The 12500-nt window shown below is 42.6% G+C and overlaps 3 protein-coding genes across 14 annotated transcripts in view; 2 read left to right on the forward strand and 1 right to left on the reverse strand.

Annotated features, from left to right (window-relative positions):
- The window catches only part of tfam (transcription factor A, mitochondrial), a 3751-nt gene extending 2112 nt beyond the window's left edge, over positions 1 to 1639 (forward strand). The window contains exons 4-7 of the mRNA XM_027009444.3: positions 170 to 319; positions 640 to 735; positions 935 to 991; positions 1073 to 1639. Of these exons, the coding sequence (XP_026865245.2) occupies positions 170 to 319; positions 640 to 735; positions 935 to 991; positions 1073 to 1321 (552 nt within the window). The 3' untranslated portion in view covers positions 1322 to 1639. The remainder of the gene's footprint in view (positions 1 to 169; positions 320 to 639; positions 736 to 934; positions 992 to 1072) is intronic.
- zgc:171971 (DNA-directed RNA polymerase III subunit RPC4) lies at positions 1623 to 6182 on the reverse strand. 4 transcript variants are annotated; one of them, XM_081698048.1, is made up of 9 exons: positions 5208 to 6177; positions 4770 to 4942; positions 4152 to 4198; positions 3912 to 4060; positions 3662 to 3786; positions 3457 to 3559; positions 2579 to 2802; positions 2336 to 2488; positions 1623 to 1934 (listed from the first exon to the last, which is right to left on the reverse strand). In XM_081698048.1, exons 2-9 carry the CDS (start codon positions 4917 to 4919, stop codon positions 1782 to 1784), a joined length of 1104 nt encoding a protein of 367 aa, XP_081554174.1. In that variant the 5' UTR covers positions 4920 to 4942; positions 5208 to 6177; the 3' UTR covers positions 1623 to 1781. The 4 variants fall into 4 exon arrangements, with proteins under 4 accessions (XP_081554174.1, XP_026865244.1, XP_081554175.1 ...); XM_027009443.3 differs by having other exon boundaries at positions 4770 to 4947; XM_081698049.1 differs by having other exon boundaries at positions 2579 to 2838; positions 4770 to 6182.
- A 566-nt stretch (positions 6183 to 6748) lies between these two features.
- The window catches only part of bicc1 (BicC family RNA binding protein 1), a 54624-nt gene continuing 48872 nt past the window's right edge, over positions 6749 to 12500 (forward strand). For 2 of the 9 annotated variants that reach the window (XM_027009398.3, XM_081697424.1), the window contains exon 1: positions 6753 to 7144. In XM_027009398.3, coding sequence (XP_026865199.2) covers positions 6952 to 7144 — 193 coding nt within the window. In that variant the 5' untranslated portion in view covers positions 6753 to 6951. Of the gene's footprint in view, positions 7145 to 10309; positions 10495 to 12500 lie in introns of those variants that run through there. The other 7 variants (XM_027009395.3, XM_027009397.3, XM_027009396.3 and 4 more) reach the window with 5 other exon arrangements.

Here is a 12500-nt window from a genome sequence, read left to right on the forward strand (position 1 = left end):
CCAAAAGTTTTGACCTCAGATGTATTTATAGATATAACCAAAATTACAAGTTTTTCTGCCTTTGAAGTCAACATGTAAAACTTGATTTGTGTATGTGGATTTTTTTTAAAACAACATCTTACAAAAGATGATACAAATATAAATGATCTTCCTGCCCGATGTCTCGCAGCCCTTTGAAGAGGCGTCCCTCACGGACAGGGAGAGATACAGAGTGGACTTGCAGAAATACCAATCTCAGCTCACACCTGCACAGGCCGCAGCAATCGCAGAGGAGAAAAGACGGAGGATGGAGAAAAGAAATGCAAGCAGGAAGAAGAGGGTGAGCACGTTCTCCACTCTTAACTCACCTTCTATAGTGCCCCCATTATTATTATTATTATTATTATAATATCTTCTTCCTCATCTATATTAATTATAATAATAACAACTATCATTCTCATTCTCATCAAAGCCACCATTTCAAGTAACGGTGCAGTTTACAGGGCGAGAGTTCACTGTTCTGACAATTCCAATGTCATGGATTTGCTGGCCAAGGAGCACACGCGCACACACACACACACAATGTCATACTGATAAGTAAAACTAAGTGGCTCTGCATAAGTGTCTGCCAGATGCTGAAAAATGTAAATGTAACTACAGGAGCTGAACAGTCTTGGCAAGCCAAAGAGAGCCAGGTCAGCCTTCAACGTCTTCATGGCAGAGCACTTTCAGGAGGCAAAAGGAAGTAATGTGCAGGTAAACTGTGTCTTTGTACATAACATGTATCTGATGGAGCTTTTCAGTGGAAGGCTGAAGAGTGAACATGATTCTCTCAAGTGCTGTGTGCATCTAAAAAGTATAAAGAATCACAATCTTCGTGATTGTGTAGCTTCACATAATTTATTAGAAACATCTAGAATTGCAGTGCAGGCAAATCTTCTCCTTCTTCTCCTAGGCCAAGCTGAAGTCCCTGATGGATGACTGGAAGGATCTTTACGTTTCACAGAAACAGGCAAGTTGCACTTCACTGCAGTTATTTCGTTTGAGTGGCACTTAAAACCGTCACGCGTCTGATCGCACGGTCGCATTTTAGGTTTACGTGCAGTTAGCAGAGGACGACAAAGTCCGCTACAAAAATGAGATGAAAGTGTGGGAGGAACATATGACTGAACTGGGAAGGGAGGACCTCGTTCGACAAAAAGAGAAGAAGGCAACAGGGACCAAAGGTGACAAAAACAATTCCACAGTGAAGGTATTAAAGGACAAAGTACCTACGAAAGAAAAAGTGGCGAAAAAGACTCAGCCGCCCGCCAAAAAGGCATTAGAAATTACCGAAATGTGAGGGGTGGGTTTCTGTGGTGGAAAGGGATACATGATAAAAAGCTAGGCTACCTTGGCAATAAAATGTGTTTTTGGAGGAAATACGTTTCCATTATTAGTGCTGCTTGTATGTAGTGTGCATGAAGCATTTCAAACTGACAAACAATTATTGGCCAGTTGCTCAAGAACTTAAAACAGTGTTTCACATTATATTCAAATGCAGATTAATTTAGTTTTTGTTCATCATAAAGGCTTTATCAACAACTGCAATACTGACATACTTCTTTTAGTGTTTTGGAACATAAGCACTTGATCATGCTTAATAAAGCTTTGTTTTGTATATCTTTACTTACACAATAAATATTTACATTTTATATAAAAGCATCAGGCAAAAATAATCTGTACAGAACATTACAACAATACAGTAACAGTAATAACAAATACTCGCTTATTGACGGTTTGAAGAGCAGAAACAGATGAAGCTACAACTGGGCTGCTGAATGGGTGTTTGAGGAACCTTTGACCCCTTGGAGCAGAGCTTCAAAGTCTGGGGAGCACACTAGCTTATATTTGACATTTCCGAGCACGGTCATGTCTCCGGTGAGACCCTCCGTTAGCCGTACACACACTAGTTGCTGTGGAAGAGTACAAAACGGTACAATCAAATTTGTGGTGTTCTGTGAATCCTGCATTCTTCAAACCCTTTGTTTTAGTCAGCTCCCATCATGTCATCCAATACAAAGGCTACGAAAAGCACATCTGTACAAACTTAATTTAGTACCATGGGCAGTGGTGGCTCAGTGGTTAAGGTACTTGTAATTGGAAGGTTGCTGGTTCAAGCCCCACCACTGCCAAGTTGCCACTGTTGGGCCCCTGAGCAAGACCCTTACCCCTCAATTGTGCAAGTTGTACTCAGAATTGTAAGTCGCTTTGGATAAAAGCATCACCTAAATGCCGTAAATGTACTATGACTGACACGACAGCGCCATGGGAAGTAGCAAATATGTTGGCTCGCTCCTGCAGCTCATAGGCTCACCTGCAGAAAGGAAAATGCTGCTCCTTCAGACACGTCCAGGGTGACATTCCCCACAAGCAACTGCACTTTGCCCGATTTCCTGATTTGCAGTTTTCCTACAGGTCCCTCAGGGAAGTCTGAGAGCACAGACGCTGCCTCCTTTTCTGATTGGTCCTGCAGAACAGTAGTGACATCATCAAAATGCACCTGAGAAAACTGGAAGCAAAGTATGAGCATGGCTATCACGCAGTGGGTACAACTCACTTGTGCTTTGATACGCTTGTCATCAGCTTTGCCCTCTTTTTTAGCTGATTTGTCACAGCTTGCTGTTTTTAGAGGGCCAGGTATGGTATCGGGGAGCTGGATGAAAAACAGTTCTTCTCTGTCTGAAACACACAACTGCTGGAAGAGCTCTCCAACAGTGGGAGGCTGATTGCTTGGGCAAGTTCCACTTGCTTGCAGTGGCATCCCATGATGCGTTCTTGGTGCTGTAAAATGAACAAGATCAAGTGTCTCCTCTTTTACTGTGAAAACAATGGCACTCATCACTAAGAATGGACATTTCCAATCTTGCCGATTGCATTTTTTTTTTCTTTTTCTTTAAACTGTCTAATGCTGAATTAGAAAAAGCATTACTGTAGTTTCTTCCAATGAAAATCTTTCTGAGACAACTGTTCATGCTTTCAGTTTTTGTTTCTGTCCTCCACTTTGTTTTGTTTTTCATCTTGTGTTAGTTGGAAAAATGCCTTTGATCAAGTAATTTTTCTTGTACGAGTTTGCTGTTACTAGCTGTAATATTTAAATGTTTAATACTTTAAATGTACAATTTCTTAATATTTTCCATCATTTCCAGCCCTGGCTGAAAAATTCAACCTATTACCTCTCAATAGTTACTTCTTGCAGCAAAGGCTGAGGGCAGCAACCACATCTGGACTTGAACGCACTTATGTCAAACAGCAAACGTGCTCTGTCCACTAAAGAGCACACCAGCCAGAGCACAGATTCTACCTTCCTGAGTGACTCCATCACCCCCACCCAGTCTCAAACCCTGGTCCCTGAACACTGAGCCAGCTCTCTGGCACAGCAGCCAAACACCCATGTTACCTTCCTGGATGACAGTCTCCATCACGGTTTTAACTTACTAGAGGTAGCAGTCTCTGTTGTTAAAAACTTGCAGGACTGATACAGTGGCAGCCTTATAGGTCTCTGTTTAGGATCATTTTTAAGTCCTGGATCATCTAAGAACTAGAGAGCAAAAGAAAGTAACAGTAAATATTTTTTATGGAAAGCCATTAAATAAAACAGGATCATTGTTTGGACAAAGTAAAAAATATATATAAGGTTTACATCATCTCTCTGAAGCTTCTGTAGAATTTCACTGTCATCATCCTCAGGAACATTCCTCTCCTTTTTAATACTCTTGGTAATAAGTGCAGGATCACAGACGCTCAGACTTGTGCTCCCCCAGCTTCCTGTAAGGTAAGGCGCTAACTTTATTATCCCTGTTAGTCTTTTAACTAATGCCAGTCCTTAATACAGAGTCTTTTCCCCCCTTATCGGTAAACTAAATTCCCATGCCAAATATGTGAGACCCTACCTATTTTCCTGAAGCTGTCTGCAGGTCCCTGTTCAAAAATGGAGTGGGACTGGATGGTCTGGGGCCGTTCCCTTCGCCTCCGCTCCCGCGGTCGATCTTCTCGCTCTCTTCTCTCCTTCTTCGGTGCTGTGCGTGACTCCTCCTTTAACCTCAACACGGCAAAAGTGTTCAATGGAGTGAACGTAGAATGGAGTTGGCAGCACGGGTGACATTCTTATTGGACTTCAACAACATACTTACTCATCTTTGCTTTTACGAATGGAGTGGACGTTTGGTATAAAGGTTTTCTGTGGGAAAAGAACACAAGTTTAAGGTCTGTGGTATACATAAACAAGCGGTGGTTTCCTGAACACTAGGCCAGCATGAAACTATCATATTATAATTATACTACTACATAATGCTATTATGATCTGCCTTGCAATATATATAGCACATATTATTATGATCAAATTATGTTTGGTGGACCAGTTTATGTTTGATCATATGAATGCCATAACTCATCAAATACCCACAGGGCACTCATAAGGAATGTCTGCTATTAGTCATAATGCAGTGTTTGTTTTTGTGGTTTGTTAGGACTCGTTTACACATTGCAGCCTTTAGCATTATCAGTATTGCAAAGGACAAAGTTCCAATAATGATAAACATGATATATCGTGCAGGCTCAATGGAACCAATTAAATTAAGTGATTAATCGTGTACATTCCTACTGATTTTATAAAGTCCAAGATAGGCGCTCGATACGTGTTTGGCACTGGCTACTAAATTACTAATAGTAATCCAGATAACCTACAGATGAATTCTACTACCCTGAGTTCAAATGCTGGTTATAGCCAAGCGGCGGAGGCCGGAGCTAACCTTCTTGTACCCCCCCAGAGTCAGGTCTCTGGAGCGCAGGGATGTGAGCCTGCCGGGCGGTGGAGGGCTCAACAGGCGCGTGGCCAGGCCTCTGCCCAGCGCGCACGGAGAGCGCACAGCTGCGGGCGCAGCCTCGCCGGGCGCAGACATTCCGAGTGCAGTACCGCGTAGAGCTGTCCTAGGAGACAAGGCAGACCCTTACACGCCGTGAGTGAGGTGCACTATACCCCAAACGGAGCCTTTCCTTTCAAAACCAGAATAGGCAGGCGAGCGTCCATTTTGTTAGCACAAACCACAACTCCTAAACAGCACCACTGCTGCAGAGCGTCTGTTCATGCAAATTAATAATGCACGAAACGACACTCTCGCCACCATCAACCGTGCGTACCTAAGTATCCGTCGCTATGTTTATAACCTAAACCGTTTCTTACACCTTACCGACTGCTCGCGAGGTTAGCCACAGCCTCTCCGGTGCAAGTCACGTGATTGGCGTTTACGCGTAACGTGACTCGCAGCGAAGTGCATTTGAGGCTAGTGTGAGAAAACTAAAACAACTAAAGCAACAAGCAAAAACCCACCAGGCAGGTCTGAAAATAGCAACGCATTTGTAGAAAGTGAGAATTTAGATTCTGGCATGTTCATTTTAAGAAGCCCAATGAGCGTCTAAACATTCGATTGTCTTATTAATAGGTTTTTTAGTTTTATTGTGTCAGATACATTTATTTATATAGGCCTACCATTCAACAGAATAGTAATAACAATACATGGTAGTTATTACACAGCAACGTCGTGTCTGCTAAGAGTGGAAGAGGTAGTATTACAAGAGGTTTCTGTATAACCCAACCAATAACAGTGCTTCAGAAAAGCAGACCTGTAAAAAGTGCATCTGACCTTTATTCCAGACTGGATTATCCAGACTGGATTATTTATCAATATCACAGCTCCCAGAGAATCAAACCCATAACCTTGTTATTGCCCTACCGGGTGAGCTATACAGTATATACAGACTATATATACAGCTATATACGGACCCACACGTGTGAAGTAGATGTGCAAGTCCCATTCCACCTTAGGTGGGGTCTGGTAGAGATGAGCCAAGGACTTTAACATGAACTGAACAAGAAAAAGAAAAGTGTAATAAAGTCTGTGAGGCCCATTCAGAATTCATTTAGAAAAATTATAATAGGCCTAATTGGCTGAATAATATAAGACTACAGTGTTCTTTCATTCAGTCTAATATTTCCCGTTTTAATCAGTTTAATCAGGGGAAGTGTTATTCCCATTTCAGTTTATATAAAAAAGGTTTCATCCAATATTTTTTTTAAAATTATTATTCCTGGCTTGTCTCTATATTCTCGACTTCTCAATATTTAGACTTTTAACAGAATAGTAGCCCCAAACGTAGACTAATGACTCAAAACTGCAAGGCGATGTACATTTACGCTGTAATGCAAGATGGAAATAAATTCATGCACGAATTCTCCTTGTTTTTCTGTCTTCTCCTTGGTTCCTGAACTATTTCACTTCTGAAAGCAATAAAAAAGATACCCTACACATTAAACTGTGTGTGTTTCCCCCGCGGTGCGCTGTATGCACCAACGGGTGGCGTTATTTCTCTACTCTCGCTATAACGTAAAGTTCGTGTGTCAGTTTAGTTATGGAACCCGTCTTTTCTAGTCTGCGGTCATTTTAATGAAATTTAGTTATTAAGGCTTTTTAATTATCAACAGTGGAAAAGCATCCCATTATTTTTCAGAAGCAAGACGTTTAAATTTTGAAAAAAAGAAATCGTGGCAGTTTTCATGAAATAACTAGACTATTATTATTGTTGTTTAACGAAAGAGTAACTACACGATGCTTTTAACCGCGTTTTAATGACTTTGAAAGTCGGTCGTGAGAATGCTGACACAGGCAAAGGTGGCAGGGCTGCGCGTCCGCGATCGCGGTCTGCTCAGACGACCCGGCGCTGGCGCGAGACTTCGCAAGGGCGGCGCTCTTCCAACGCGCAGGGTTAAAGAGTCCCGTGTCGAGCACGCGGACATGAAGACCGTGCGCGCGATGCCTCGCGCTTTTTTTTACCCACGCAGACCTAACGGGGATGTGTCCGAGTAGAAGTCGCGTGTGAGAGCGCTTGTGCGCGGCGTGCGGCGCTGTGTCGAGTCAGCGGTAGCCCGTGAAAGCCATGGCCGCTCAGTGCGACTCTGCGGGCGGATACCTGCCACACTCAGACCCGGGCTCCAACAGCGAGCGCAGCGCGGACTCCCCGCTGCCTGTGTCGGAGGATGACTCCGCTGGACCCCCAGCCCCGCCCGACCCCGAGTGGACGGAGGAGAGGTTTCGGGTCGACCGCAAAAAGCTGGAGATCATGCTACTAGGTAAAGAGTTACTTAAGCTGCTCAAAAATAACTGGTGTTCTTCTGAAAATACATAAAGACGTTTTATGTAAGTCCAAATAAAAACGGTTCTCGCGTTTTCTGGGTAGGCTGAAATATAGCCAACATCATTTTACAGTGGTGTGTGCACAATTGAAATAAGTCAGTGTTGGAATTAAAGTGTGTCACCACAACCAGTAGGCCTGAAGTTACATCTCCCTATTGTCAGGAGCAGTTGATCTTTGGCCATTAAGTTCTCGGTTCTTCTCTCCGCTTCTCAGTCCTGTGGGCTACTCTGGTGCATAGGAGGTCATTATCTATTAAGTTATGTATTTTAATCAATGTACTTATTCCCGGTTTCAAGTTATCTGCACGGGTGAGTGTGAGAAACCACATTAATTATTATTTTCTATTGTTTTTCTCCTTTAGTACAACAGTACACTCGGTGAGCATTTTTTCATGGCCACATCCGGTTAGTTTTGGAGAGCTTTCTTTAAGCTCGCTACTCTTTGGCCCTCTCAGAGGGATGCGGTCGGGGTCCTGCCCTAAAGCACCGCTGTTGGTTTCGTGTATAATAATGCAGCACAACGTGACTAATGATAAACCAACGGATCTGCTTTAATCGTTACAGTCTGGTCATTTGTGCAAAACCGCGAAGTGTCGCTGGGTTTGAAAGCGTTTATAACGCAGATATGCAAAAGTCAAAGTTGACCATTAAACAAATCTGAATAGCGTTATCCAAGTCGCTTTTTAAATCAGAGTTGACATGGCACAAACCTCACAGCCTATAACAGAGAACTAGACCAGTAGGAGTCAGTGTTGAAACATGAAGTTCCAGGAATAAGAGGCCTATCCATGCTCTTCCCAGCTGCTTGCTCCTTGCCAAATGTTAAGTTCAATTAATGATTGCGTAAAGAAAAAGTCTTTGGAACCAGAAAGTTACGAACAATAAAATACTAACTTTAAACATCATACTATATTAAGTTTAACATCGTTTTTACATCATTATTTGTAAATATTGAACTTCTATATGTTGTCTCCCTCTTCCCCATGTGACCATAGAGTGCTCTCCATAATGTATGGGACAAAGACACATCTTCCCTTGATATGCCCTTCTGCACTATAGTTTAAAATTTTAATTCAAACCAATCAGACATGATTAAATTTACATTCAAGGTTTCAATTTAAGGGTATTTGCATACATTTCACCATGTTGTAATTATATAATTAATTGATTAATTCAAGGCACCATAATATTTTGGACATTTGGCTTCCACTGTTGTTTATTATTACTCAGGTATGTTCCAAACCCTTCAATAGTGCAGGCATAAGATAGGGTTGCTTCTAAGATTTCAAACAACTTTGGACTATGTAGTTGCCATCGGTCAACATGAGGACAAGAGCTGTCCCATTATGAGCCTGAAAAAGAAGATTAAAACCAATTTAGACACTGGGCAAATCTTAAGATTACCAAAGTGAACTGTCCAAAATTGTCTTATAATTAAGGATAAAGAACACGCTGGTGAACTCATTTAATCACAAATGGTATGGTAGTCTAAGGAAGTCCTCTACTGCTGATAGCAGAAAAATCCTCTGTTGTCTGTTTGATAGATCAGAAACAGCCTTCAGGAGGCGGGTGCTTATTTGTCAGAGACCGCCATCCATTTATGAACAGAAATACAGAGGCTATGCTGCAAGATGCAAACCACTGGTTAACAAAACAAGGCAAATTACAGTGTCCAAAAACATACTGAACGGACCCTGGTGAATTCTGGAAAAAGGTTTTGTGGACAGATGAGACCAAGACTAACCTGTGTCAGTGATGGCAAGAGCAAAGTGTGGAGACAGAAAAGAACTGTGCATGGGGCAAAGCCACCATGTAATCTGGGAACCGTGGTGGGGTGTCATGGCCGGGGCATACAGGGCTGCCACGGGTACTAGCTCACTTATCTTCACTGATGATATAACTGCTGAAGGCAGGCACAGTGAGTTCAGAGGTGTACAGGAGGACCTTATCTGCTCAAGTCCCAGTAAATGCTTCCAAACTCACTCGTAATGATCCCCAACATACTGCTAAGGCAACAGCTGTTTTTCAAAGTAAAAAATAAAAAATGAACGTTCTTGAATGGCCAAGCCAATCACCTGATTGAAGTCCAGTTGATCATACATTCCATATACTGAAGAGAAAATTAAAGGACCCACAAACAAACAAGTGCTGGAGATGGTTGCATTAGTGGCTTGGCAATGCATCACCAGCGAAGATACTCAGCACCTGGCAATGTCTGCCAATCACAGATATCAAGCAGTCATTGCATGCAAAGGATATGCAACAAATTACATTCCTTTTAAACCATTCCTGACTCATAGTAGTATTTGTTTTCTTTTAAAATCAGTAGTAGCTCAGTGGTTAATGTACTTTACTATTAATCAGAAGGTTGCCAGTTCAATTTCCCCCACCACTTTTGGGCCCATGAGCAAGACCTCTTAACCCTCAATTGCTCAAGTTGTACTCAGTCATATAACTGTATAAGTTGCTTTCGAAAAGTGTCAGGTAAATCTGTCAGAGAATTAACTTTTCGTTTGCTGGTCATTATATCAAATAGGCATGGTTCAGAAGTAAGACTTCATAAAGGTTGTACACATGATTTCCAAAGACAAGCAGACAAGATCTGTACACTGTTAAAAGTTTTTTTGGGCTACACGGCCCTCATCAGACAATTTCTTACCTAACCCAACCTTAGCTTCTTCCACAGTCTTTAGGGTAATCAGTGTGAATTGCCATTAGATAATAAAACCTCGCCGTATTCGCGACACCTTTCTATAGAAGAAATGTAGGAATAGTAGATACAGAAAACCTGAGTGAGCTTTGATGGGTTGGGTTGCAGTGGAATGGCCCTGGCAGGACAGTGCAGTCCCTGTCCTCATTTCCTTAGCTATATGAGTACTTGGACACGTTCACACTTCCTGTAAACAGGTAGCAGTGGAAGCCATGTTATCTTCTCCGTGATCTCTCAAGCTCATTCAGCACGTCACAGCAAGGCTCTTTATCTGTGTGTGTGTGTCTTCCTGCACTCCAGTGCTTTTGCTGGGAGGCTGTTAGAGGAGGAGGAGGAGGAGGAGGAGGAGGAGTGCTGGCGGTAAATTACGAGTTCTCTGGGCCTGAGCGAGTATGATGGATCCCAGGGTTGCTCCATCAGAGAGATTTAGAGCCAATCATGAACTGGAAATCCGAATTTAAGCTGCCGCACACACTTACTGACAGCGTTTCGTGACCCAGACGTCTGGCGCGCCAAGGCCTGTGGAGTGATGGATCTTTTGACTGATCTGTCGGAGGTGTACGCAAATAAGGACCAGTGAGTGACCTGGCTTTGTAATGTCTGGGCTTTGCCTCGATGCGCCAAAGATGCCGGAATCACGCAGAGTGCACTGTCATTAATTAGCTGTTTTTGTACTTGGGTCTGGATCTTTCTCTTTGCCTTCTGTATGTCTCCGCACAAGCATGCGTGCGAGGGGAAGATTTTTCCATTCTCCAATGTTAAAAGAGTTGCATGTGACTGGTTCGTGCTGCCACGCTGCATGGTCATCAGCCTAATAGGCCTGTGTAGGGAGCCAGTTTATTTCTTCAAGTGTTTCAGTACAAAAGTGCAGGCAGTACAGGTGCCAGCGCCATCAAGTTCTGCATGGATGAATGAAGAGGTAATCAATATTCAGCACTTCTTTCTTTTCAAGTGTTATTTTACAGCTTGGACAGCATCAATTATTTCAACTTAAGATGCGCTTATTTGAACTTCCATACAAGAGCAGTGTAGCAGAATGTCAGAATATTATGCCCAGTTTCTGTATTTATGCTCAGTAATAATGAATGCCGGATGACACCCATCATGTGGTTCAGCGAGTCTTTTTAAGCATGTGCTCGGACTCCTCAGCTGGGTCTGGACAGGGTTGCACTTAGTGATCTGGGGCCCAGGCAAAGCCGGGAGTGCCCCCCGCCCCATTTCCCTCCTCCCAAATTACGAGTATTTACCTCGGTTTTCCCTTAGCATCCATGCTCACATGTCCTGCCTGCTGTTGTACTGTGGGGTGTGTCTGACCATCAGGGCTTTCCGTACTCCTGATGTGTCATTCTTTCAGCTGGCTCTTTTAAGTGAATGATGGTAGTGTTTCTATTTTTTTTTTGGCAATTGTAACTCCTTCACTTGAAACTTCATATCGATATCAGACTTTAGTTTTGGAATCGAATTGTTCAATAATACTGACATTTCTTTAACTCTCACATTTGAATTTAGTGCTGTAAATTAAAACTGGCAAATGTGAAAAAAAGCAACTCAGTACTCAAGAAGTGTCTGATTGGTGAGTTGAGCTGACTGATATGACTTTGTAAAAAAGAGTTGGAATTCCGAGCACTAATCTATACAAACATTAGCGCTAGCCTGTGTAGCAGTACTCTAGTACGAAGTACTGGTTCATTTTGGATCTGCAAGGACAAATCTTCTGCTTCTCTTTTTGCATTTCTGTGCTCCACTCAGTTAAACTTTTTCATCTCCCAGCTCTCACAAAATCCCTCTGAAGTACATCCTATCCACACTTGTTTGCTTTCTTGTACCAGTCTACATTCACACAGTGACATCATTACGTAAAAACATGGAACATGCCATTACAACCAGTATCACGGGTCTATCTAGATAGCTAGATAGCAGAGGACACACACACACACACACACGCTCATGGGGCCCTAAGTGACTCCATATCTGTGCCTAGTGTTAGCACTGTCCCTGGGCCTGGGTGGAGGGGGTTTGTGTACTCTAATATCTGGGTTTTGTACGCTGACCGTGCTGCTCTGTAGAGGCATAGTTCCCTCCTGCCTCTAAATCCTGTGCAGAATAGCTATGCCCAAGGGACACTTTAGCTAAATGGCAAAGTAATTTCCTGGGTTCTTTTTAAGAACCTTTTTTTGTGTGACGTTACCAAACTTAGTTGGCCTTTGACTGTTAAAAGGGAAGAGCATGTTAACAGGTATCAAACTTTAATTTGGGTAAAAATCCAAATTGCAGTTAACATATCTAGATCCTGTGGAGGTGCATTCGTTTCTTTTATGTTTGTATGTTTGTGTGCTCACTTCTCAGGATGGCTCAGTTAAAGCTAATCGTCCCAGTATTATGATGTCATCTACGCGAATGCAGAATTGATTTGATATTCAGCCTGATTACTTTTCCTGTAAAACAAGCGTCTCTGCTAGGAGTTTTGTAAGGATAGAGAAGCCTCAGAGGATCTGAGCATGACCTTTGTCCTTTGGTCATATGTTAAAAGACAGTGGATATCAGGTCAGAGCCATGGGGAACTAAAGAGTGGGAAGAAGCTA

Source organism: Electrophorus electricus, chromosome 15 (genome assembly GCF_041902795.1).
Source record: "Electrophorus electricus isolate QZ-2024a chromosome 15, ASM4190279v1, whole genome shotgun sequence".
NCBI lineage: Eukaryota > Metazoa > Chordata > Actinopteri > Gymnotiformes > Gymnotidae > Electrophorus > Electrophorus electricus.

What these genes read in the sequence shown, in the direction of transcription:
- zgc:171971 (XM_081698049.1), bottom strand. Translation starts at nt 4,919, where the DNA reads ATGTCTGCGCCCGGCGAGGCTGCGCCCGCAGCTGTGCGCTCTCCGTGC. An exon ending in ATTCGTAAAAGCAAAGATGA is followed by an intron (nt 4,061 to 4,151) that starts GTAAGTATGTTG and finishes TGCCGTGTTGAG; the next exon opens with GTTAAAGGAGGAGTCACGCA. An exon ending in AGAAGCTTCAGAGAGATGAT is followed by an intron (nt 3,560 to 3,661) that starts GTAAACCTTATA and finishes TTTGCTCTCTAG; the next exon opens with TTCTTAGATGATCCAGGACT.